Source organism: Monodelphis domestica, chromosome 2, assembly GCF_027887165.1.
Source record: "Monodelphis domestica isolate mMonDom1 chromosome 2, mMonDom1.pri, whole genome shotgun sequence".
Taxonomy (NCBI): domain Eukaryota; kingdom Metazoa; phylum Chordata; class Mammalia; order Didelphimorphia; family Didelphidae; genus Monodelphis; species Monodelphis domestica.
The window spans coordinates 212,998,911-213,024,937 of record NC_077228.1 but is presented as its reverse complement, the minus strand read 5'-3'; the positions used below and the strand labels follow the sequence as shown (position 1 = coordinate 213,024,937).

At 40.3% G+C, this 26,027-nt stretch overlaps 2 protein-coding genes across 12 annotated transcripts in view; one reads left to right on the top strand and one right to left on the bottom strand.

Annotated features, from left to right (window-relative positions):
- Window positions 1-17,130, top strand: part of NUP85 (nucleoporin 85) — a 20,394-nt gene extending 3,264 nt beyond the window's left edge. For all 3 annotated transcript variants that reach the window (XM_001369498.4, XM_056817170.1, XM_007482665.3), the window contains exons 3-19: window positions 1,133-1,295; window positions 3,364-3,434; window positions 7,521-7,564; window positions 8,531-8,600; window positions 9,714-9,835; window positions 10,696-10,830; window positions 11,484-11,606; window positions 12,021-12,152; window positions 13,310-13,416; window positions 14,105-14,188; window positions 14,358-14,423; window positions 14,618-14,769; window positions 15,667-15,784; window positions 15,902-16,002; window positions 16,249-16,400; window positions 16,762-16,863; window positions 16,944-17,130. In XM_001369498.4, coding sequence (XP_001369535.1) covers window positions 1,133-1,295; window positions 3,364-3,434; window positions 7,521-7,564; window positions 8,531-8,600; window positions 9,714-9,835; window positions 10,696-10,830; window positions 11,484-11,606; window positions 12,021-12,152; window positions 13,310-13,416; window positions 14,105-14,188; window positions 14,358-14,423; window positions 14,618-14,769; window positions 15,667-15,784; window positions 15,902-16,002; window positions 16,249-16,400; window positions 16,762-16,863; window positions 16,944-17,045 — 1,844 coding nt within the window. In that variant the 3' untranslated portion in view covers window positions 17,046-17,130. The remainder of the gene's footprint in view (window positions 1-1,132; window positions 1,296-3,363; window positions 3,435-7,520; window positions 7,565-8,530; window positions 8,601-9,713; window positions 9,836-10,695; window positions 10,831-11,483; window positions 11,607-12,020; window positions 12,153-13,309; window positions 13,417-14,104; window positions 14,189-14,357; window positions 14,424-14,617; window positions 14,770-15,666; window positions 15,785-15,901; window positions 16,003-16,248; window positions 16,401-16,761; window positions 16,864-16,943) is intronic.
- Window positions 16,247-26,027, bottom strand: part of GGA3 (golgi associated, gamma adaptin ear containing, ARF binding protein 3) — a 25,904-nt gene continuing 16,123 nt past the window's right edge. For 3 of the 9 annotated variants that reach the window (XM_056817164.1, XM_056817162.1, XM_056817169.1), the window contains 12 exons: window positions 25,805-25,908; window positions 25,387-25,467; window positions 23,364-23,501; window positions 22,660-22,741; window positions 22,450-22,566; window positions 21,876-22,103; window positions 21,029-21,099; window positions 20,390-20,646; window positions 19,890-20,107; window positions 19,509-19,678; window positions 19,198-19,308; window positions 16,247-18,737 (listed from right to left, as the gene is read on the bottom strand). In XM_056817164.1, coding sequence (XP_056673142.1) covers window positions 18,627-18,737; window positions 19,198-19,308; window positions 19,509-19,678; window positions 19,890-20,107; window positions 20,390-20,646; window positions 21,029-21,099; window positions 21,876-22,103; window positions 22,450-22,566; window positions 22,660-22,741; window positions 23,364-23,501; window positions 25,387-25,467; window positions 25,805-25,908 — 1,688 coding nt within the window. In that variant the 3' untranslated portion in view covers window positions 16,247-18,626. Of the gene's footprint in view, window positions 18,738-19,197; window positions 19,309-19,508; window positions 19,679-19,889; window positions 20,108-20,389; window positions 20,701-21,028; window positions 21,100-21,875; window positions 22,104-22,449; window positions 22,567-22,659; window positions 22,742-23,363; window positions 23,502-25,386; window positions 25,468-25,804; window positions 25,909-26,027 lie in introns of all 9 variants that reach the window. The other 6 variants (XM_056817165.1, XM_056817163.1, XM_056817168.1 and 3 more) reach the window with 4 other exon arrangements.

The following is a 26,027-nucleotide window of genomic DNA, read 5'->3' as shown; positions in this document are numbered from 1 at the left end:
AAACATTACTATACTGCTTTAACAGGGTACCTCTTAGAGAGATTTTCTTTTAAGTCTTTGAGGAAACATTATTAAAATATATTGAGTTTTTTTATTGCAAGAAACATATTAGATCTAATGAATGACTTATTTGTGGGAGTTTGAGTAAATTATCTGTTTTTCAATTTAGCTAATTTTTGAGAGCTACTTTTTCTTAATTTTCTAGTTTAAATTTCTGTTCTCTTTGCTATATCCCTAGCAGGAAATTTGGGCACTGTAAGACTGTAGTCACCATGTTAGGGACCCACTTAGAACAGCCGTATAGAAAATGCATCCAGATGGCACTTTTACATATTTAAGAGAAAAACTTGTCAGCGTTTGTCAGGTGGAATTTTTGCTTTTTGTTTTGCTCATTGCAGACCACTGGACACCAACATAACATATTCTAGAAACTGTTCTTGTATAAGAAAGTTATGTATACTTATAGTTTCTAATTTTTAAATCATCATGCTTTGGTTGCATTTGCTGATAAAACACTATGTTGTTAACTTTTCTGTCATCTGTGAGATATGTGTGTGCCATTAAAAATATTATTAAAATTATCTATTTTAGAGAACATCACATTACTTTGGTAACATTTATTTTCACTAACTGTTTTGTACAAATTAATATTAGCTTTTAATCACATACCTGGTTATTGAGGACTGCAAATATAGCCTATTGAAAGTTGAGAGAGAGCTCACATTCTTTGTTGTGCGTACAATAGTGATAGAGTACAAGTTTAATGTGAATGATTGATATTTGAGTTTCTTTAGTGAGGCCAGCAGCAAATTAATAAAATTGTAATAGTTAAATAGAGGCAAGGTGGCATCATGGATAGAGATCTGGCCTTTAAACCAGGAAGCCCAGGCTGGGTTTAGATCTTTCCTCAGATGCATATTACAAGGTCTATGTGACCTTGGGCAAACCATTGAACTTCAGTATCCTACATAGCTCTACTTCATAAATGTAGACATCTTGTCAAGGTGGAGGGAATTTGTTTCTTTACAGATGTACCATGAAATCATGGGCTCAGTATCTATCCCTATAGCTACATATTCAGCTTTATTATTTGAGTTTTATGAGAGGGTATCTTTACTTTGTTCCATTTCAGAGAAAGAAGAGAAGGTGCCAGGCTGTCCTTTAATCTATATTGTTCGGAAGGATATAGATGTTTACTCCCGGATCCTGCGGAAACTTTTCAATGAGTCCCATGGCATCTTTGTGGGACTCCAGAAGATTGAGGAAGAATCAACAGGAAAATCTAGGAAAGCTCAGTAAGTAGCTTGTTGTAGGAACATTTATCTAACTCTTCACAATAATAATAATAATCCCTTGAAGTAGCTAGTACCTACATGATGCCCATTTTATAGAGGAGAAAACCTACACTCAGGCTAAATGACTCTCCTATTGCTACACAGTGTTAGTTTGGACTTCAAAGCAGGTCATCTCACACTAAATCAGGCTTTCTTTCCATTATACCAGGTTGACTATGAAATAACTCCCAATTGATTTTGTAAGTTGAATTTGTTGCAATGAAGGACATCTTATAGGCTCAAGTTTATTTCCTGGACTTTGAAAAGTGTAAACTATCTCAAAAAGAGATGATCTTAATAGTATGCCTCTGAATTTCTTATGTGTTACCCCAGGCCATTTTTTTCCCTTTTTTCAAATTTTATTTTTCATGAAAAACATGATTCATATTGGCCATTGTTATAAGAGCAAATTCATATATAACCAAAACCCCAAAATAAAACCAAAGATACCTTGATGTGAAAGACGACTCTAACAGTTCTTTTTCTGGAGGTAGATAGCATTCCCCATCATAAGTTTTTCAGGATTGTCCCAGATTGCTGAGTAGCCAAGTTTCCAGATGATCAGTGTTCAGTGTTGCCATTATAGTGTATGAATGTTTTCTCAGTTCTATTTATTTCGTTCAGCATCAGTTTCTACAGATCTTTCCAACTTTTTCTGAAATCATCTTCTGACATCATTTCTTACAGCACAATAGTCTCCATCACCAATATGTACCATAGTTTGTTCATCTGTTCCCCAATTGATGGACATCCCCTCAGTTTCCAATTCTTTGCCACTCCAAAAAAGCTGCTATAAATGTTTTTGTACAAGGAGGTCCTTTCCCCTTTGTTACTATCTCTTTGGGATACAGACCCAGTGATAGTATTACCTGATTAAAGGGTATAAACAGTTTTATAGCCCTTTGGCATAGTTCCAAATTTCCTTTCTGAAAGGTTGGATCCACCAACAATGCATTAGTGTCCTAATTTAGGCCGTCTTCTTCCAAGTTATTAAATTTAGTTGGAGCTATATTGGGAGAATGGATTTAATCACAAAAGGGATCAGTTCTTTAAAGTGTGTTTTTTTAGTCTATAATCCTCTCATAACCAAAGAATAAGAAACTAGAATTCAGTCATTGGCCCTGTATTGTGTTGAGGTTAGTTACCAGATGATACCAGTAATGAGAGCTTTTACCTGTTAAGCCAGTAAGGTGCCTTTAAATAGAAAAATAACTACATATTGTACCCTAGCCAGCTTTTTTATAAATACTTAAGCTTTGGTCTTAGGGGTCTCAACAAAATGAACCAATGGAAGCCACAACTGGAAAATAACTTACAATTCAAATCTTAGTTGTATCACTTTTGTATATGTCCTATCCTGTGAACGTTGAGCTAAATATCCCTTATTTATTTATTTTTTGTTTTTTTATTTTTTGGCAAGATGGGGTAGGGAAAAGGAAATAAGGAATTGGATTTTGTGGTCTTTTTAAAATATGCATGTCATTAAAAAATTTTGTTTCAACATGATTTATACTTTTTATCCAATACCTAAACAAGACCCTCATAGAATATATTTTTTAAAAACCAGTTTTACGTGGTGTAGCAAGGTGACTCATTGGATGGAAAGACAGGACTAGAGAGGGGAAGTGCTGACTTCAAATGTGATCCAAACACTTCCTAGCTGTGTGACCCTGGGCAAGTCACTTAATCCCAACTGCCTAGCTTTTATTGCTCTTCTTTCTGGGAACTGATACTTAGTATTGATTCTAAGACAGAAGGTAAGGGTTTTTTAAAAAGCAGTTAAGCAAAATTGCATAATAGAATAATTGAGGTTGATAATACACATCATTTTATAATTTGTAGTTTACTATTTAGTAACAGAAATTTAGTGATAATATTGTTCATTTTATTTCACTTGACTTTGACCTTAAAATTTTTTTTTTCATTTACATTGATATAGCTACATTATTCTTTGGCTCTGCTTTCTTCATATATATTTCACAAATCCTTGCTGAATGTTATTTTTTAAAGACCTTTGTATTCTTTACAGATTGGTTCGAGTAAGTAAAAACTATCGTTCAGTTATAAGGGCCTGTATGGAAGAAATGCATCAAGTAGCAAGTAAGTAATTTTGTGATGGAATTTGAGAGAATATTTTTAGACCAATATGAAATTATTTTTCTTATAGCATCTTTTTTTTTTCCTCATCTCTGATGAGGCTGATCCTTCTGTATATGCCCTTGATTCTATTTTATTCCTTTTCTAGCAAACTGTCCCATAATCATCCTTTTTTTCTCTCTAATTTAAAATTCTTTTTATGCACTGATTCTTTCTTTACCACCTTCAAATATGCCCAGGTCTCCCCTATCCTTAAAAAAACTTCACTAAGCTCTACCATCCCCTCTACATATCTTTCTTCCTTTTCTCAGCCAAACTTAATAGAAACCTCTGTTCGTACTCATTGCCTCCACTTTCTCTCATTATAACCTTAGTTTCTGACTTCATCATTCAATTGAAATTTCTCTTCTTACCAGCAATGTCTTAATTGTCAAATCTGATAGTTTTTTCTGTCTTTTGTAAAGGATAATTTAGTGTTGGGACCTAAACTATGTTAATTATTTGTTCACCATGGATATCCCAAGTATAAAAGAAATATAACCAAGTCAACTGGAAATTTATTATTTAATTGATATAGTGGAAAGAAATTAAGAAGAAGGAAAAGGGTGTAGGATTTCTCCTGCCTGGCTAGTGTCAGGAGGAAGACCAGAGGCTCTAGGAAGATACGGTTTTGAAGAGTGAGGAAGGAATCGGCCTGAATTCTAAAGGGCTCAGCCAAGATACCTGAACCTGAATCAGCTCAAGGGCAAACTCACCGCCAAACCCAGACAATAGCTGCCACCACGTCAAGATGTCAGAACGCTTAGCATGCTGCCAGCCAGAGTCACCTCTCCAGGGAAAAAGAGATATTGAGAGAGAGGAAGTGACGTACCTTATATAGATGGTTTTATGTCACTTTCCTGCGTCTCATCTGTACCAATGATAGCTTAGCTTGACTTAGGACAGCCCAGGGGTCTGTCTGCTGTTTCTGCACATGTCTGTTGAAGGCCATTTCCTCAGATACTTAATCCTGGAGTATAGTGCAGACATTCTTGACCTTGTTAAACTAAGTAGAGTGGAGCAATGTAGAGTTCCCAAGACCTGATTCTGTTAACCCAAGTATCTCCATTGTTACTAATCAGGAAATAGCTAAATCAGATCTTCTAAAGTATGGTCTGAGTAAGGTGGAGTAGTTTTAAAATTCACACTTTACCCTCCTTGACTTCTATGTACTATTGATGACCTCTTCCTATTGGATTCTCACTTCTCTCTTTTGATTCTCTTCCTACCTTGTTTGAGCTCTCCTTAATGTCCTTTGTTATCCCATCGATCATGCCTGCTAAAAGTAAATATTCTGGGGCAGCTGGGTGGCTCAGTGGATTGAGAGCCAGGCCTAGGGAGGTCCTAGGTTCAAATCTGGCCTCAGACACTTCCCAGCTGTGTGACCCTGGGCAAGTCACATAACCACCATTGCCTAGCCCTTACCACTCTTCTGCCTTGGAGTCAATACACAAGAAGGAAGGTAAGGGTTTAAAAATACATAAAAGAAAATATACCTCAAGTCTCTGACCTAGGCCTTCTTCTGTCCTGATACTCTTAATCTCTTGATGACCCCTTCAAATTCCTTGAGCTGTCATCTCTAGATGGCTCCTAGATCTAGAAATTTAGTCCCAGTGTTTCCTCTGAGCTTCAGTCCTATATCAACAATTGTGTATTGGACATTTCAAACTGAATGTCCCAGAGACATCTCAAACATAATATCTAAAATAACTTGTCATCTTTTTCTTCAAACCCAGACATCCTAATATTCTTAGAGTTTCCAGATTTGTAACTTCATTCTTATCCTCAGTTCTTTACTTTTCCTCATCCTGCATATCCATAGCTAGTTGTCAAATTTTGTCATTTCTCCCTCTGTCACATCTTTTGCATTGACCCCTTCTCTCATAAGAACACTATCCCAGGTCAGGCTTGTAACACTTATTGCCTAGTCTATCTATTGCAGTGACTATCCTTCACCCATTTGTCAGAGGGCTTTTCCTTAAATGTAGATGTGACCATATCATTTTCTGACTAATGGAGCTTTATCTCCTTTCTGTACTTTTGCACTGACTTTCCCCCAAGTCTGAAATATATGCCCTCATCACCTCTGCCTTATAGAATCTCTTCCTTCAAGGGGTATATATTCAAGTGATACCTTCTACTGAAGTATTCCCCAATCCAACTGCTAGATCGCCCCCTTCTCCTAGTACCTTATGTTTCTTTTGTATTCATTCTGTATGTGTTTATAGATGTACATGTTGTCTCACTTGAAAGAACGTAATGTCTTTGAAGGTAGGGATTATTTCATGTTTTGTCTTTGTATCCTCAGTGCCTGACACAGCAGGTATTTAATAACATGCTTTTTGGCTGATTTAGAATTGCAGAAATCAGATCTGGTTTGCACTTCATTAAATCTACAATCTCCCTTTCAGTGATGTCAGTCCCTTAGAATCTGATTTTTTGGGGGGCAGTCATTTTAGCTACATTTTTCCAAGGTAGAACCTATAGAATTGACAAATAATTGACACATAAGGCAATAGGGCAGTGGTGCTCAAAGTTATGAATTTTGGGCGACATCTGCAAAACCACTAGTCAGAAGAGCCAGATAATTACTGTGTCTCCTATAGAGAGTTCAGTGTAACATAATATTCTATTATAGGAAACTTGAGAGCCACAGTTTTCACTTCACTGACCTATAGTAAAAGAATGTAAGTTATGTTAAAAAATATCTATAATGAATATTCGTACTTAAATGAATATACCTTATCAGTATATCACTCCACAAGTAATAATGTGAGACCCATGCCTTCTCTCTCATCTTGAGAAATTCTTGTCTATGTCTTTCCACAAATCCTTCATGGAGAGATCTATCCAAAGCACTGGACACTTTTTCATGAGTCTTTTAATATTTTGTGGTACCAGGGAAGACTTGGGCTGTCCATCTGCTATCCTTCGGCCTGTTCTTTCTGCATGCTGAACCTAATATAGTGCAAGAAAGGTACCATAGGTCCATGGTTATGACCTATCTGGTAAGTGATTTGGGGAAAAGGTTATGCATATGGTGTCAGTGAATGGCTTCTTGTAAAATTGAAACCAATATCTGCTACATTTACTACATTTATGCTACCAATTCTTTTTGCATCTATTTTATATTCTTATCTTCTTTGGCAGTCATAAAATCAGCCCACTACCTCTTCTCTAAGGCATACTTGTTCTTGGCGATGTCTTTTATGCCAGTTCTTGAATGCTAGTCCTTGCAGGTACAATGCTACTTAACCCCCAATTTTATTTCTTTCTTTAAAAAAAAATTTAAAATATAGTTTTTTTAATGAAAATCTGTCTTTCCTACTTTCCCTCTTCACTGAGAAAGCAAAAAAAAAATGAAACAAAACCCTATAACATGGATAGTTAAAGCAAAACAAATTCCCTCAAATTGAGCCATTAAAAAAAAGTCCCAATCTGCATTCTGAGTCTGTCACCTCTCTATCAGGAAGTTTGGATAGCATGAGTCCTCTAGAATTGATGGGTTTATTGTGTTGAACCGTGTTCTTAAGTCTTTCAAAGTTTTTTGTCCTTATGATATTGTTATTATTGTATAAGTTATTCTTCTGGTTCTGCTCACCTAAGTCTCCAACAGTTCATATGAAACAATTTGAGTTTCTTTGAAAGCATCTCCTTCATTATTTTTATAGTACAATAGTACTTTATTATATTCCTATATCATAACTTATACAGCCATTCTCTAGTTTAACAGGCATCCTCTCAGTTTCCAATTTTTTTCCACTACAAAAGGGAGCTACAATGAATATTTTTGTATACATGGGCCCTTCCCTCTTTCTTTAATCTCTTTGGGGTATAGACCAGTATTGGGCTGTGTTTCCTTTGCCCTTTGTGTCACCTGAAATTTGCATTCTTCTGAGAGAATGGTGTAACAACAAATACAAAAATAATCAAAAGAAGAAATTATAGATTCTGGTAATAGCACAGAGAAGTATTATAACAACATTCTAGGTTAACCAGTAAAATTTCCGCTCATTGAAAATGTCTTTGTTTTTTGTTCATTTTTGTCAGTTGCTGCTCAAGATCCAATCTGTGGACGTCAGTATAGTAGTCAGGTACAGATGTTTCTATTATATCTATACCACTAACTTTTATCTATTGTAAACTCTTTGTATTCTTAAATGGTCATAGTTATTGGCTGACCATTTTTTCTAACTCAATTTTAAGATCTTAGAGAGCAGAGGTTGTCTTATGTTTTCTTCCCTGAGACTGCATATAATAGGTACTATTATAGTTAATTAAGAGTTAATTAATTACTCAGCTAAGTAGAGATTCTTGGTAATTAGGAATAGGTTGGTTGGCTAGAGAAAGAAAGAGGACTGAAGGGTTACTTTAAAAAGACAGCTGGAATCTTCATGGAAGGTCATTAAAAGAATTCATTACAGTACTAAACCCTTACCTTCTGTCTGAATCAAAATTGTATAATGGTTCCAAGGCAGAAGAGTTGTAAGGGCTAAGTAATGGGAGTTAAGTGATTTGCTCAGGTCACACTATAGATAGGAAGTGTTTGAGGTCAAATTTGAACCTAGGACCTCTAAGCCTGGCTCGAAATCCATTGAGCCACCTACCTGCTCCCTTTGTTGATTGATTCTTACTCAATCAGTGAACCAATGGAAATAATTACCTTAAATTTACCAAGGTTTGACCTTGGATGGAGAGTTCAGTTCTTGGGTGGCCACCCATTTAGTACTATCTATTTCCAGATCTGTTGTTTTAATAAAATATCTTAATCTTGAACTGGGGACTGAAATAGAAGTGTTCTACTTTCTCTTTTCTTTTATTATTAGATTTTTAATTTACCCTGCCTGGAGCAAGAAGATTAATTTGTATTTTATTTTATATTAATGATCCTGATGTTTTCTACCCTAAGTGCTCTGCAGACTCAGCATTTATTTTGTCATGCACAAGCTGACATCAGTTGATCTTTCTGACCACTTTGTGGTTCATTTCCTGCTCTGTTCCATTGTTATCACAGAATGTTTTTACTCAATCCAGACTTATTCTTGATTTTTTTCCCCTAGGTTTCAATTCTTTCTGCCATGGAGTTGATCTGGAACCTTTGTGAGATACTCTTTATTGAAGTAGCCCCAGGTGAGAATAGTTGGATGTTTATGTAACATAAACAGTATTTAAAGGACATTGCTCTTCCCCCACCTTTACCTTTTCATCGTTTCTATCTATTTTATAGGATTCCTTGCTTAAAGTATTTTTCCCATCTTTTATCATTTTCTTTAGTTGAATGTAAGCTGCTTAAAGGCAGGCGCTTTTTGTTTTTTGTCCCTAGTGTCTATTACAGTGTCTTTCACATCGCATTTATATGATAAGTATTTGTTGATTTTGTTGGTGAATGTTCTTCCACCTCATTCTCATAAGCATTTCAGTACTCAAAGGTATGCGATATTTTGCATATCACTGAAAGGGAAGAATAGTAAGGGCATAGTTGAGCCCTACCAGAAGATTAAAATATTAGATAAATTCTCTGTTCCCCCAACTGAAAATCTGTTCTTCCTTCTCATATTTTTTTTTTATAAAATGTTCTCCATTTTCCTCATAATATTTTACCTTTATATATAGAGAGATTTGTGTCTGTGTCTTAACCCTCTTATTTGATTATAAATTTCTAGGTTTAGAAATTCTTATTTTTCATGCTTGTATCCCTTGTTCCTAGTATCATGCCCTGTACACAAAAAGCACTTAATTACTATATGTCGTATTGAATTCAGGTCAAGATCCAGAGAATTGAGGGAAAGGGGGCTTGTATAATTAAGAGGAACAAAGGAATATTAAATAACTGAAGTTTGATTCTTAGAATTATACTTGATTGTGATAAATTGTTGGAGTGCAAAATTGTGGATCTTGTGGTGAGGATAACTATGAAGTTGCAAAGGGCTAATTGGTATTTCATCTTAAAGCTGGAACATTAGCCATGGTGGCCCACATCTCTATTAATGGCCATGGGCTTAATTTGATAGCTAAGAATCAGGAAATAGAGGCCATGTGCATGTCAGTGTCAATTCTGCCCCAAGTACAGTCTTTTTTTTGGAGAGCTCTTTACACCAAGGATATGCTATGCCATTGATATTAATTGATAATCTTTTGTAACCAGCCTCTCTGCCTTAACTCATTTATAGCTAATGTTGGGAAAGTAGAAGTTATGATAGTGGAAACCTGAGGATTAATATTGACTATAGTTTTTGCTCCCAGCTGGCCCTCTACTCCTTCACCTCCTTGATTGGGTCCGACTGCACGTGTGTGAGATGGATGGTTTGTCAGCAGATGTTCTTGGTAGTGAAAATCCAAACAAACATGAGAACTTCTGGAATTTGGTGAGAATTGAATTCAGGCTGAGACTCTCTTCAGAACATTGGTACTAGATGCTCAGGTGGGCCTGCAAGCCAGATTCCATGTCTTATAGATAGTCTGACCAGTTGAAATCACTGATTAAAGAAAGATTTTTTATCCTTTTCCTCCTGTTCCAGAGAAAATAACAGCAACTCTGAGAGGTAATTGGAATGTTAACATTTTCCTTTTCCCTCTCTCCTTACCCTTACCTGCATAGAATGGAGAAAATTGGACTAGACATTTATGATTTTGAAGGATTCCCATGAGCCCATGATCTTAATTAGATCTCTTTGACTATTCCTGAACCTCAGAGAAGTCTTGTCAGGGTAGGGAAGAAATCAGGACAATATGTGAGTTTTGGTTACTTTGTTGGATATTATTGAAAGAGAATTAAGAATTTTATTTTTTTTTTAAAACCCTTCTGTCTTAGAATCAATATTGTGTATTGGTTCGAAGGCAGAATAGCAGTAAGGGCAAGCAGCGAGGGTTAAGTGACTTGCCTAGGGTCACACAACGAGGAAGTGCCTGAATCCAGATTTGAACCCAGGACCTCCTCTCTCTAGGCCTGGCTCTCAATCCACTGAGCCACCTAGCTGCCCCCTTGAAATTTTGTTTAAAAACTGGAACTTGGCAAAGGGGTCAATATATGCCTGCGCAACCTTGGGGCTGTTCCTGATTCTTTCTTCTGAGGAAGAATCCTTGCTGAACTGGAGAAATAAATCCTTTGGATTCTTGGAGCTAAAGAATTTATTTAGGGAGATAAAATCCCTCCACTGGGAACCTGAGATGGGAACTTGGGCCCTCTTGGCTCCCTGTGGCTAGATGGGTTTGGGGTCTCTTGCAGGCGACTCTCTTCGTGCTACAGGGCCGTCTGGATGAGGCAAGGCAAATGCTGTCCAAAGAAGCTGATGCTAACCCTGCTTCAGCCAGCATGTGCAGAGTCCTGGGGGACCTGATGAGGACGATGCCTATTCTCAGTGTATGTAGGAATACCCTCAATACTGGGCAACACATCCATAACAGGAAACCAACTAAATGGGGCTGTGGGGAAATTACTTTTTAAAAAGTTTTATAGATGTTCTTTTTCACATTGTTTTCATTTTCCATTGATGTACTTTCCTGCTCATATACAATAGAAGTCTTCCTCACTAAAATACAGTTAAGTAAAACAGGTTATTACATTGGCTGTGACAAAAAATGCCTTATTCTTCACCTGTAATCTACAGAGAAATGGAAGGAGACCTATGAAGGCCTGACCACTCACTACTGTGATGAGAATCCTGAAGCTTTTCAGGCTTGTTTTCCTTTACATTGTAGTCGTTGTGTAAATGGTTCACTTGGTTTTGCTTATAGTTCCTAGAAACCAGATTTCTCTGGATTCTTAATATTTGTAGTTCCTTGCAACAAAGATATTCCATTACATACATGAACCACAATTTTATTTCACCATTTCCTAATTAATGGCCATCTGTTTTGTTTCCAGTTCTTTATTATCAAAAGTGCTGCTATAATTTTTTTGCATATAAAAGACCTTTTTAAAAAATCTATTTGGGATATATGCCTAGTAGTGTTATTGCTGGGCCAAAGCTGGTAGGAAGGGGACTTCTCATAGCAAGACCTCTCCTTCTGTAGCCTGGCAACACACAGACATTGACAGAATTGGAGCTGAAATGGCAGCACTGGCATGAGGAATGTGAGCGACATCTTCAAGATGGCACCTTTGCTTCTAACCCCCACTTGGAGTCCCTTTGTAAGGTGTGTAGGGTAGAGGCCTGGGTAGACTATCAATGAATTTGTTATCCAAGGGTTCATCTTCTTAGTGGTCTGTGGAAGTCTATGGAAGCATCCTGAAAATAATGTTTTTAAAAGCATAAAATTATGTAGGATAACGGGGAAACAGTTGTACTAAAAAACATCTAAATATTTTCTAAAACAAGTTCATAATCCTCCAGGTAAAAACCCCTGCTCTGCTTGGTTAGGTGCCGCCTCCACCCCCCTCCCCCCCCCCCCCCCTGAAAAGTAGAGGCCTTGTCCTTTTCTGGGAACCATCCCTTTCATGGGGGAAATTTGCATGTTCCCTTGTCCTGAGGGTGAGAACTTGTCCTAAGGAGAATGGAGTGTGCTAAGCTCCCAACTCCCCAAGCTGAGAGAAAAGCCTCTTCCTTTTAGATCATGCTGGGAGACGACAATGCTTTACTGGAGCAGAAGGAACTTCTCAGTAACTGGTATCATTTTCTAGTGACTCGACTTCTCTACTCTCACCCCACAGTGAAACCTATTGAATTGCACTTCTATGCCCAGGTAAGTCTGAGGGCACCACTTCAAAGGAGAAGGAGTTTGTTTTTTTAAAGAATGTTTTATTGTTGGTTCTTCTTTCTGTCACAGTTGTTACTTCCCCATTTCTATCAGACTTATGTTGTAACAAAGAAAAACATAAGCAACTTGATATAGAAACCTTAACATTCTTGAATATTTTATCCTGGGGGATGCCCATGTCTGTACTGTGAGAGAAGGGGGTATGTTTTGTTATCTTCCCCAGGACAAAGCAGGGTGGTTTTGTGTTGTGTTTTTTTTCCTTCAGTCATTCCCTAATCACTGGGTGCTCACCTATTTTCCAATTCTTTGCTACAATCGAGAGTATTGTTAGGAAGGTTTTGGCATCTGTTTCTGTCATTGTCTTCCCTGGGGTATATGCCCAGGGATGGGATTGCTGGTATGGACTATTTAGTTATTTTTTCCATATAATTCCTCCTTGAAATCCAGAAGGTTAGACCATTAACTCCACCAACAATGTATTAGTAAGCCTATCTTCTTCCCCCAGCCTCATCAACATAGATGGTTCTTGTCTTTCTTCATTTCTACCAACTTGGGGAGAGTGAGGTGAAACCTCAAAGTTGTTTTATGTTTCTCTTACTATTACTATTAGGATTTTATTGTGTATGTGGTCATTAGTTTGCAAAACTTCTTTTGAAGTATGCGAATATCCTTGGATCACTTTTCTGTTGAATGACTTTTAGTGTCAATTCCCTTTATATTTTGGGTATCAAACTTTTTATTGGTGATGATTTTTTTTAAATCACTTGATTTTATTAGAACAAAGACTTTAAAATTTTATATAGTGAAAATTTGCCATTTTTTTTTAATAAAATTTCCTTTCTCGTTTTATTAAGAATCATTCTTTAGCCATAGTTGAGAAAGATACTCAGTCTTGTTCTCTTCTGATTTTTTTTTTAAAGACCTTTTACATTCAGGTCTCATTCTGACTTCTGACAGACTTCCTTCCAGGTTTCCTGGCAGTTCTTTTCCCAAAAAGGATTAGATTCCAAGGTGGTCTAATTGAATAATCTTTGGAGAAATCCTGTCTTTCCTTGGGATTCCCAACTTTGCACCTTACTTTTGCCTTTTTTCAAGAACTTTTATCCACTTTTAATTGAATTCATATTGTGGTCCTCCTACAGTCCAGCCTAGATCTCTTTCTGGGAGGTGATAGTAGTCCAGAACCTCTGGACAATATTTTGATGGCAGCCTTTGAATTTGATATTCATCAAGTCATCAAGGAGTGCAGGTAGGAATTTCCCTGGTTCTCTGTCTGCCTCTCATCTCTTGCCAATGTGTCTCCCTCCTAAATCAGCAAATGATAACTTTACCTTGTAATAGGGGCATTCTGGGTAGAAATAAATGGGGCTCCTATGGCTAACTGTTCACATCATATCCAAGAAAGAAATAGCTTTGTTTTATTTTTTTAAACCCTTACTTTCTGTCTTAGAATTAGTGCTAAATATTGGTTCCAAGGCAAAAGTATAGTAAGAACTAATCAGTTGGGGTTAAGTGACTTGTCCAGGATTACACAGCTAAGAAGTGTCTGAGACCAGATTTAAACCCAGGTCCTGTCATTTGCTGCTCTTTTCACTGAGCCACTAGCTGCCTCTAGGAAATTTTTTTTTTAAACCCTTACCTTCTGTCTTGGCATCAATATTGTGTTTTGGTTCCAAGACAGAGGAGAGGTAAATGCTAGGTGATGGGGCTTAAGTGACTTGCCCAGGGTCACACAGCTAGAGTGTCTGAGGTTAGATTTGCACCCAGGGTCTCCTATCTTTAGGCCTGGCTCTCAATCCACTGAGCCATGTAACTGATCCCCCCACCCCCAAAATAAATTTTAAGAAAAAGCTGCCTATGTTAAGATTATTTTCACATCTCTTCTGAACTACCCATTCTGACTGTCTTCCTTTTTGCATTGACATCTCCCTCTACAGCATTGCCCTGAGCAATTGGTGGTTTGTTGCTCATTTGACAGACCTACTTGATCACTGCAAACTTCTCCATTCTCACAACCTCTAGTAAGTGGCAGAAAGTGGTGGCAAGGAATAGGCAACTGTTATGATATTTCTGAGGGAAGGGGTGGATTGAATGAGCAGGGATGGAGCAGAGTCTGGCTGAGGATTAGAACCTAGACAGGAGAAAGGAAGGCCTTGGTTGCTAATAATCTTACAGTGAGTTTTATTTCAGTTTTGGTTCTAATATGCGAGAATTCCTTCTGCTTGAATATGCATCAGGACTGTTTGCTCATCACAGGTAAGAATAGTTGGGGTTTTCTGGTGAAGCTGGGAAAGGAAGGGGTGGCCTAGACTATTTTCTTCTGCAGCCAGAGTTACCCACTAGCAACAGGGGCTATGAAGGACATAGCTCAGCTGTTAGTGCCTAGAATTGCAGTTGGGCTCACCCTGGGTTGCCCCACACTTCTCTCCCTTTGGGGATTTTGTTTGCAGCCTATGGCAGCTAGGTGTGGATTACTTTGACCATTGTCCAGAGCTGGGCAGGGTTTACTTGGAGCTACATATTGAGCGGATTCCCCTAAACACAGAGCAGAAGGCCCTCAAAGTACTTCGGATCTGTGAGAGGCGGCAGATGACTGAACAAGGTAAGGTGAGCCCAGTGAGCCAGTACCTGTCACTGCCGTTGCATGCCAAACATCAGGGGGTGATTAGGTAGTTTGGAGATCTCTTCCCTCTCTGTTTGTACCAGCTAGGAAAAAGAATAGGCAAAGTACAGAAGAATCGGCAATCAACTACAAATAATGGCATACTCATTAGCTACATTCAGTCAGGGAGCAAGCTTCTGGAACACATCTGCCTTTGTATAAACAGCCTGATTTTCATGGCAATTTGTATCTGGCAGCCCCAGGTAGAGCTTCTGCAGCATGGTCTAATGGAGAGAGTGCTGCTTTTGGAGTCAAACAGTTAGAGGCCAGGTCTGTTTCTGATGCTACTGCAGGCCTCAGTTTCTTTGGAGTGGCAGTGTGGTATATTCTGAGTTTGAATCTTACCTTTGCCACTTACCCCTATAACCTCAGGCAAGTCACTTACTGTTTTGTTATCTGTAAAAGTGAGGTGAATTTTTTACTACAATTCTTTCCAGCTCTAAGCAAAATTGTAAAGATTTTCACCTTCCCTTTTCTTTTTTCTAGCCCTTTTCTTCTCTCTCCAGAGGATTTAATCTAAACTTAAATGTTGAATGATATAAGCTTAATATATTATCTTTCCCAGGAGTTCCCTTTTATTAAGAGGGAGCCATGGGGTTTTTTTGGTTGCTGCTTATAATGCAGCATCTGGCAGCCATTTCATAAGGACAGTTCTGCCAAAGATAGTGTGGCATTGGGTAGTGGGCACAGCAGTGAGATGACTTTGCCCCTGAAGTTTCCGTACTTAGCTGGGGTGACCAGTGAGGATAGTTCATGAAAGCAAGGGAAAATGGATACCCCTGGAGGTGCAGAGAGGGCCATCTAGAATCTGCTGTTTATCTTCTTCCCTTTGGAAAGTTCGAAGCATCTGCAAGATTCTTGCCATGAAAGCTGTCTGCAACAATCGCCTGGGCTCTGCCTTGTCCTGGAGTATCCGAGCCAAAGATGCGGCTTTTGCTACCCTTGTCTCTGATAGGTGCGTCTAGACCAGGTTTTCTTCCTCTTTCTTATCAACAATTGGCTAGAGGGTAGGATGGGCTATGTGAGGGGAGTACCTGCTGCCCTGGATTTCACCTGGAGTATTTCTCTGCAGGTTCCTGAAGGATTACTGTGAACGGGGCAGTTTCTCAGACTTGGATCTCATTGACAACCTGGGCCCGGCTATGATGCTTAGTGACCGTCTGACTTTTCTAGGTATCTCTTGGGCTGCTCATTGTACCTGGAAGAGGGTGCAGATCCTAAGTCTGCCTGGGCTTGGAAGATCCAGGGACATTCTCTACTCCAGGAAAAGATAGGACCTTGGAGCCACCCTCTGCTCCATGTAGTGGCCATTTTGGGAGTGAGCTTTCCTGCTATATGAAGAGAATGTTCTCTTGTTTTAGTAGCACCTAGAATTTCCCTGCAAGCACCATCCCACCAGGGTTTGTCATTGACCAACAGGAAAGTACCGCGAGTTTCACCGCTTGTATGGAGAAAAGCGCTTTGCTGATGCTGCCTCCCTGTTGCTGTCACTGATGACTTCCCAAATTGCCCCTCGATCCTTCTGGATGACGCTACTGACCGATGCCCTTCCACTACTAGAACAGAAACAGGTGTCAGCCCACAATGATCTTTACTTTCTATAAATTTTGGTACTTCAGAAGCTATATTGCACAGTCCAATAATTATTTGCCTTTTTTCAGGACTTAAATGTAACACTAGCTGCAGATTTAATGTTTCCTCCTTTTAAACTGATTTGGCATCTGGCAGTTGAGACCCTGCCCTAGAATTGCCGACAGAGCTCCAGAAGGGTGGGGAATTGGGGGGGTTGGTATAGAGTGTGAATTTAGGAGCTGTCAGGTTCTGCCCAGCTGATTGTACCTCTCCATCATTTGAAAATTATAGGCTTGGCCTATGTTAGACCTTTATCCCCAGCTCCTCATAAGGAATACAACTCTCCTAAAACTTCCTTAGGTCATCTTTGCTGCTGAGCAAACCTATGAGCTGATGCAGTGCCTTGAGGACCTGACAGTAGGAAGACCAGAGCCCAGAAAGCTTGGGGGCCAACGATCCCAGGTACCTGGATCCCAGTTAAGGTGGGGAGGCTTGCAGAGAGAGGGGTAGGAGGAGCTTCTCCTAACAAACTGTGCTTCTAGGAGGATGACGTCGAGACAACCAAAGTGGAAATGCTGAGACTTGCCCTTGCACGAAACCTTGCACGGGCGATAGTGAAGGAGGGAACCTTGGAAGGCTCATGAAACCGACCAGGAACTTCACTTTGTATGGTGGTGGATGTTTTTTGTTTGTTTGTTTTTAAATAAATGCTTTCTTTTAAAGATAAAAGGACATCCCTTTGTCTAGTCAGTAAAGATGATGTGAGCCATGAGAGGGAGAAGACACAATTTCTTTTTCAGTTGTCCAGGTGTAATTTTGGCCTAGGATTCTACTGTTATCATAGCTGTATCATTTGTTCACATGGGCCATATCTCTGGGAACCCTTTCCCCCTATAAATACATATTAAAGCTTCCAAGTGGAGTCAAATCTACAGAAAATGTTTATTTGACATGCAGCAAAACCAGTGCATCAGAGGCAGAATGTATAGTTCAGCTGCAACCTCAACATACAAATTACATTCATTAGGTTCAGTGCCTGAAGCTTCTACATTGCCACACCATTAAAAGTCCGGGTATTCCTTATGTCATTTTGTTCACTTCTATATCTGAACAGGGAAACCTGCTTTCTAAATGGGCATACAGGAGCTAAACTGAGATTTAATGTTGGCTGGGAAAGAACAAGGGATGTAGTTAGCTACCATTTGTCCTTTTTTTTTTTCCCCCTGTAGAAAGGCAGTTAGAAAGTCTTACAAGCAGGGCCAGTTGCTGGTAGGTGAGCTCCAGTGAATCTCTCCTTTCATCAGCTCTTCCTCCAGGCCCAACACTATGGTAATGGTGCCCAGACACTTGCAAGGAGGGTGGCGGGGCCAGACAGTCACTTGCAACTTTGGACATGGACAAAGCCTAGTGCAACTTGCTGATATTATCTATACATCCAAGTGTGCTACAAAGTGTATGTAGAAGCATTCTTCAGAAGCCTGAGTGGCAGGATAGGGAGGCAGTTCTTTATTCTGCACTAAGCAGGGAGAAAAGGTATCATTTCTATACCAGAGTTCATTGGCCCAGGCCTAGAACTAGCACGTTCCCCTCTCCCTGCACTGGGGGAACACTGGTTGCTTTAACTTTCTCTGCTGTCTAGTTAGCTCTCTTGCTATAACTAGCTACAGCACAGAGCCAGCAGACACCAGAAATAATACAAGACAGCTCATTACCCTTGTGACATTTCCCATCAACTTCCAGCCTATAACACTGAGGAAGCAGTTAGAGGGTTTGGTCAGAATACTCCCTGTGCTAAGGGGTCTTTGGTGGTGGCAACAAACCAGGTGTTAAATTGAGGACAGAAGATCTGGAAACATCTTTCTCTACAGTTCTTCCTCATGGAACTAGCGAAGAAAATGATCCAGGCCAGATATTGCTTAGAAGAGGAGGGAACCACCCACCTCAGCAGTTGGCTGTACTTTGCCCCTCAACTGTACCATTATTTCCAAGTTATTACTAGAGTAGAAGTAGGAAAAAAGAGGTGGGTGGGGGGGTGGTTCCCTTTAAGACCAAGAAGGAGTGGCCAGTTTAGCACTGCCCAGGTCTCATGTTCTGTTCTTAAGCACTATGCACTCAAGCACTGTGGTTGAGGAACAAAGCAGGACTGCATTTGAGGCATCTCCCTTTCTGGTGTAGCTGGCAGCATCCCTTGTCCACCTGGCAGCGATCATAGCTGTCCTGATAGGTCATAGGTTCCCCCATTGTTCCACTGGGGGAAACTGGTCCACTTCACCCACTTCTGTGCTGAGCTGATCCCCAAGGGCAAAAGTCAGGCGGTAACGTAGCCTTACCTTCTCCTAAAGGAGGGACAGAATAAGTCAATAACAGCCTCAATTTTAAGAGTCCCTATCTTAATACCCTAAGCGGAATATTGAGTGTCTTTTCTTACTGGAGGCAGTAAAGAGGGGCCTCCACCAGTCAAACATCCTTCTCTCATCTTTAGCTTTTATTGCCTCAGCACTTTAGTCATGGCTCTTAACTGGAGGCGGCAGATTGTAATTTTATAAATGAAGATTCTTAACTTGGTTATGGTTAGCTTTTTTTTTTACTAGGTCTATGGCTGCTTATTTTATTTTTTAATAAAACTATTCCATGTTGGTCACTGTAAGAGCTCACAAAACCAAAACTCAAAAATAACAAGGTTGAGTGTGTTTAAATAGAATTGGTTTGCTTTGTAATTCTACTTTATATATTTAAAAACATTCTGAGGAAGAAAAATTAGCATGCTCTAGGCAGACCTAGTTTTGCTCAACTCACCTTCAGTGGGTTGGCCAACAACATAACTTGGGTTATGGCTGCAGGTGGCTGTATAGGGTTGAATGGTGATAATTCTATTCCTGATGGAGGCTGCAGCTTCACCTTCATGGACTAAAAAGTAGAAGAGAAATTATGAGAGAGGGAAAGCTAATTGGCTGGGATGGAATGATGTATTGGTCACAATGACAGAAAAAGGAACCCCACTACGTGGTATTGAAGTGAAGGAAAGACACACCACATTGAAGACAAGCCAATTCTGCCTGGAGGAGGGACTGGAAAATATTCCCACTTCAGGAGGGGCTCAGCAGTACCTTGGGCACTGCTGCCTGAAGTACGATGCTCTTGACAGGCAATGGAGCTGTGTTCAGCATGGATACGACAACCACCAGTACATCAGGCCGCCCAGGTGGACATTCCTTGGCAAAGTGAAAGAGGATGCGGAAGCCATTTTTGTCATAGGCTGTCACTGGAAGAGCACTGCCTATAAAAGAAAAAAGAACATAGGCAAGTCTGGTGAGAACAGAAGCCATGATGCCTTGAGCTCTTTCTCCTAAGTGGGGAAAGACCTGAAAAGTTTTACTCAGCACCCACAGCTTTAGAGAAATGGCCCAGATTCTGCTCCCAGTAATATAAAAATGTCGACCCTTTTCTATCTGGAAAATGCCCAACCCACCAGTTGTCAAGATACCTACTGGGTTTAATGGATTCCAATGGGACGTGGACATTGGTCAGGGAGACTTCATTTCCCTTCAGAGGGCTTCCCTGCTGGAATGGCAGTGGTTGGAACAAAGGGCTACCAGACCCAGTAGAGAAGGAGACGGGTGGCCCCACTGGAGTGTTGCTGGGGATGATTGGGGAGGTGACCCCAGGGTGGAAGCTGGAGGAGATAGGTTTTACCAAGCCTGATGGCCTGGGCAAGAACAATATGCTATAATTACAGAAAATGCCAAAGCTGCCTAGTTCACTACTCAAGAGGCTACTACTGTGACTTTCTCAACTCCCAGACTGAGTCCTACCCTCTGCCATTTTCTAGTTTCTAAGATCTGAGCCAGACTGGAACTGGACTCCCCCGACTCCCACACTGGTTCCTCCCAGAATTCCCCCAACTCTTTCCAATACTGCTCCCTCTGCTAAAGAATCTTTTACCACCATTCCCCCTCCCTACCCCCTTACCCTCCTCCCAATTCATTACCCTTTGGTCTCTTCCAGAAGCTGGTTGAGAACATCCAACTGGTACAGGGAACTATCACCCACAGTTGAGCTGATGTACCCTGGGGCTGGTGGCCCCACCTTTTGGGGTGTAGCCGTGGCCAGTCCCATGGAGAACAAGAATGAGCCTGTGTTGGGGGCAGGGACGCTGGCCTTGGTAGCAGGAGCCGTAAAGGGAGGAGGCAGTGGGGCTGGGGAGCTGTTCAAGGGCTGTGTAGAGGACTGGAGGAAAGGGCTGTCCTGGGAGTTGTAGACAATAGTCAACAGCTTTGGGCTGAAAAATCCTATATCTGACTATTATGCCACAAAATTAAATGGGACATTGAACCCTTGGGCTCCTGGGAACTTGGGGGATATAACCCTATACCCTCCACGCCCTTCTTTTTCCCCTAGAGAATGTTTTTATTTTCCTAAATTTCCCCCTAAATTGGGATATCCCAAATGTTTGGATCCAGGCCTTCTTTCCATTCTAGTACTAGGTAATGCTTAGAATAAGGTTCCACAATGAACATTCAAAAAGAGGTAGTTGCTTTCTCCTATACTCTACTTGAAAATGACTAAGGCAAGGCTCTCAAGGGCTTCCCCATCATCTGCCCACTCGGGTTAAATTCCATTCTCCTACCTGGTACAGGTTCCACGGGCTGTTCCCTGTTGACTCTTTGGGAGCAACACTAGGGGCTGGGTCAGCGAGGCCTGGTCACAGAATAGTTGGAAATTGGGGAAACACTGGATAAAATTGCCCAGGAGCCTCAAATCCAGCTCCCCTTGTGATAGGATTAAGACCTAGTCTCATCCTGAAACCCAACTGAAGGCTTTCTCCATCAGCCAGATCTTGAGGTGATGGGAACTGCTCAGAGAACCAAGAACAGTCTCCAGAACGGGTAGAAAATACTTCTACCACTGGGAGAGGCCACTGGGAGAGGAGAGCAACACATTCAGAAACTACAGATTACATACTCAAAATCCTTCCTTGGCAACATGCTAAAAGTTAGGTGGCATGATAATATGCTTTACTATGTCAGTTATTCAAATGAAGTTTTCGCACAAGCTAGATTTAGGAATTTATGTGAGGAGGGAGATCCTCTTTACTCCACGTATCATTACTGAATGTAACATAAGATGACCCTGCTCAGGTGTTAGCATTTCTTTGTAGGGCTCTTAAAAATAACCTAGGTCAGTGTTGTTGAAGTACTGGCAGGCATGCCAGGTTGGGGGAGGGGGGGAAGAGGGGCTGTTCCTCTTACCCCTCTTCTCAGAACCTAAGGACATTTTTTTGCATGGCCCACCCCTCTGTCTAGATCCTCTGCCCGCACCCAAAGCCAGCACTTACCCCTCCACTCTCTGGGGTAATGGGGGGAGGGGAAAGAGGCTCACAGGCAGCTTGAAGTTGCAATTTGGGCATGCAAACTTGACAACCTTCATCAACACTGACCTAGGTTAACCCCCAACACTCTCCTCAAAGGTTTTACCTAAGCACAACAGCTCTTCATCCAACAAGGAGAGGGAGTTGGTCACACTGCTGGCCCCAGGGGAGGCTTCGGTCTGACTAGATGAGCAGCTTCGTGGAGGGGGTGGAAGGATAGGGATGTCTGAGGAGGGGGGGGCAGGTTGTGGGGCCAACACCAGGGATGAGCTGCTGGATATATCCAGTTCCGCAAGATCAATGAGGGTGTTGAGGTTACTGGAGGGGTTGCTTCCTAAATGAGGAGAAAATGGTAGTGAAGATGGTTAGAGGGTATAACAGAATGCTAAGGCTGTTTGCAGAGCCCAGACTCATACTAGTGTAGGCCTGCAGAGTAACAGGGAGAAGTAGCAGGGATAGAGGAGCCAGCTTCCAACAGGTCCACTGGTACTACTGTTCTCTATTTCTCAAATGTAAGGGTTTTTACTCAGTTCTTTCACTGGCTTTGGATATCCCAGATGAATCAGAGTGCTCTCCTGTTCCCACATGGCAATTTGTAAATCACAGATGATTTGAAATGCGAAATCAAGGCAGGGCTGGAGGAAAAAAGTCACCAGGATTGTGAGGACCACAGTATTTACCTTCAGGGACAGATATGGCTAGGGAAGCCACCTCACCATTAATGACCTGTCCTTCAATAATTTTTTTATAGGAGTTGATAACCCGTGAAAGATTGTCACTGGCTTGCAGGATGTCTCCTAGAGTAGGGAAGAGAAGACCAGAGTTAATGTCTCCCCTGTGAACACCCAAACTGGGGGTTTTTTGTGGACCATCCTTTCCTTCTCACTCACCTAAACTGCTATCATTGTCTTCAGTCTCGCTGGCCAATTTGAATAATGTTCTCCTCTTGGTTTCACACTGATCATAAAGCTCCTGGAAGAAACCAGGTCAGAGTCATAGATTCTATATTTAAAAGGAACCTTAAAAATCTAGTCCAATTCCCTCACTTTTATAGGTAGGGAAATTAAGATTCAGAGAAGTAATTTTTCCAAGAACACACAGAAGCTAGTTAATCATTTAAGCAGAACTAGGACCTATGTCTTTTAATTCCTTGACTAGAGCTCCTTCTATTGAATGCCTAATATTGCTAAGTTTTGGTACTAAAAAAAGTCTGTCACTGGCTCCATAAACAAGATGTGATCTATACTTAAAAGGGACCCAGGTTGCGTTTGAGTATAAGAGTCATCAAATATCCCTGGATTTGGGGGCAGCTGGGTAGCTCAGTGTGTTGAGAGCCAGGCCTAGAGACGGGAGGTCCTAGGTTCAAATCTGACCTCAGACACTACCCAGTTGTGTGACCCTGGGCAAGTCACTTGACCCCCATTGCCTAGCCCTTACCACTCTTCTGCCTTGGAGCCAATACACAGTATTGACTCCAAGACAGAAGGTAAGGGTTTATAATAATTAAAAAAAAAAATATCCCTGGATTAGCTGACAGCATCCTGCTTCAATTAGAAATGCTTCCTGATTTTGTCATCCTACTAAGAATGATTACCTTCATGAGTTCTTTATCTGCTTCTGATGAGTCCTCCTTACTATAATGAACCAGCATCTCATTGAGAAGTTTTACATTGTTATTGACTTCCTCTAGAGTATGTAGTCTTTTGGTCACTTTCTGGATCCTAGCTTCATCCTGAATCACGAGAGGATGGAGAAAAAGATTTTTTTAAAACTCTGATCAGTGACTTAATTTTTTTCTTAAAATTTTTATTCTGCTTTTACTACACCTCCTTTCCCCACTATATTCATTCCATCCCAGAAAGCCACTGTTAAAATAATTTTTTTAAAAACTGTTAAATAAATTTTAAAAAAACCAGGTAACCAAAGAGATAATGGACAAAAAGACTTGTACAAAAATATTCATAGCTGCGCTCTTTGTGGTGGTCAAAAACTGGAAAACGAGGGGATGCCCTTCAATTGGGGAATGGCTGAGCAAATTGTGGTATATGTTGGTGATGGAATACTATTGTGCTAAAAGGAATAATAAAGTGGAGGAGTTCCATGTGAACTGGAACAACCTCCAGGAAGTGATGCAGAGCGAGAGGAGCAGAACCAGGAGAACATTGTACACAGAGACTAATACACTGTGGTATAATCGAACGTAATGGACTTCTCCATTAGTGGCGGTGTAATGTCCCTGAACAATTTGCAGGGATCTAGGAGAAAAAAAACACTATTCATAAGCAAAGGATAAACTATGGGAGTAAAAACACCGAGGAAAAGCAACTGCCTGAATACAGCGGTTGAGGGGACATGACAGAGGAGAGACTCTAAATGAACACTCTAATGCAAATATTATCAACAAAGCAATGGGTTCAAATCAAGAAAACATGTAATGCCCAGTGGATTTACGCGTCGGCTATGGGGGGTGGGGGGGAGGAAAAGAAAATGATCTATGTCTTTAAATGAATAATGATTGGAAATGATCAAATAAAATATATTAAAAAAAACAGGTAAGTGAAATTAATATATCAACCATATTCTATTATTGATATGCTCAGTTAATAACCCCTACCCCCAACTTCCCTAATCTTTACAAAGAAGGGAAAGAGGTGAATTCCCTTATTTGTTCTCTGGAGCCAATACTGGCCATGATTTCACAGTTTTCAGTTTTACATTTTTTTTTTTACTATTCATTCTATTTACAATGTTGAGAAATGCAAATACAAATAACTAAAGTCTTACCCTACACCCCAAAAATTGGCAAAGAGGAAAAAAGATCAATAATCAATACTGATGAGGTTGTAAAAAAGACAAACTACAAAAAAACCCAAGAATTTAATAATAAAAGGAAAATAATAAGCACACCAATACACTATTTGGTGAGGAGACAGGAAAATTCTGGAAAGCACATTTGGAATTATGCTAAGAAGTCAACTAAATCTTAAATATCTTTTGACTCACAGTTCCCACTGCTAAGCATACACCCCAAGGAGGTTAATGATAAAAAAGATTCCCACAGTATACCAAAATATTTATAGCAGCACTTTTTGTAGGGGCAAAAAAAAAAGTGAATGCCTACTAATCGAAGCATTGCTGATAGAACAAAACATGAAAAAACATAGGAACTGATGCAAAGTGAAGTAAACAGACCATGGAAGTTACAGACAATGACTGTAACTGTGAAAAAAACAACAACAACAATTTAAAAAGATTTTTCAATGCAGAGATCTATCTCCCAGAATTTCACTCAGGATTCAGTTGGGAGTCCCAGGACACTCAGGACACCCACAAAGGCAAGAAAAGCTCTTTAGCCTTGCCTTCTTAGTAGAAAGAGAATTTACTTCCAAAGCACATTATTATGCATTAATTTAGATCCCTCTGAGCTGATCTGACATTGCTTCCCTACTTTCACCCTTTTCCTTCTAATCTTTCTAAATCAATTTAGATCTCTCTCAAGACCAATGTATTGATATACATTGAGAAGCTGCTGACAAGGATGAATAAGTATAATGCTGAGAAGGAAAAAGACTGTTGCTTCATGACCACTGCTATGTCAAAGCATCAAGTTTGCTCACCTCTTTCACCATGGATTTAATCAACTTGTTGGCCTCTTGAAGGTCATCTGGATTTTTGCTTTTCAACAACTTGGCTAGGAGCTAAGAGAGACATCAAAGACAAGATTACTATAAAAATGACACTCCACGGACAGCCAGGTGACTCAGTGAGTTGAGAGTCAGGTCTAGGGATGGAAGGTCCTGGGTTCAAACTTGGCCTTAGATATTTCCCAGCTGTGTGAACCTGGACAAGTCACTTCAACCCCATTGCCCAGCCCTTAACACTCTTCTGCCTCAGAACTAATACAAGGTATTGATTCTAAGATGGAAGGTAAGTGTTTAAAAAAAAATGACACTCCACACTGCTGTAATGTAACTCTAGTACTTGATTCCATATTGCTTAGCCTTTCCTGACTCTGGATTGCAGGCTGTACCTTACCTTGGATTTCTCCTCATCATCAAAAACAGGATTCTTGGGACGAGGTGGTGGGGAGGGTATTAGTGTCCGATCCATAGGAATCAGTGGGTCAGACTGCACAATCCCTGAAATGAGACCAAAAGTAAGGGTATTTACTGACACCAAGGACAAAAATTTTCCTTCTTTTCCCTCCCTTTCCCCGAGAGAATCAGATCAAGAAGGTTAAGGGTAGTTCATGGTACAA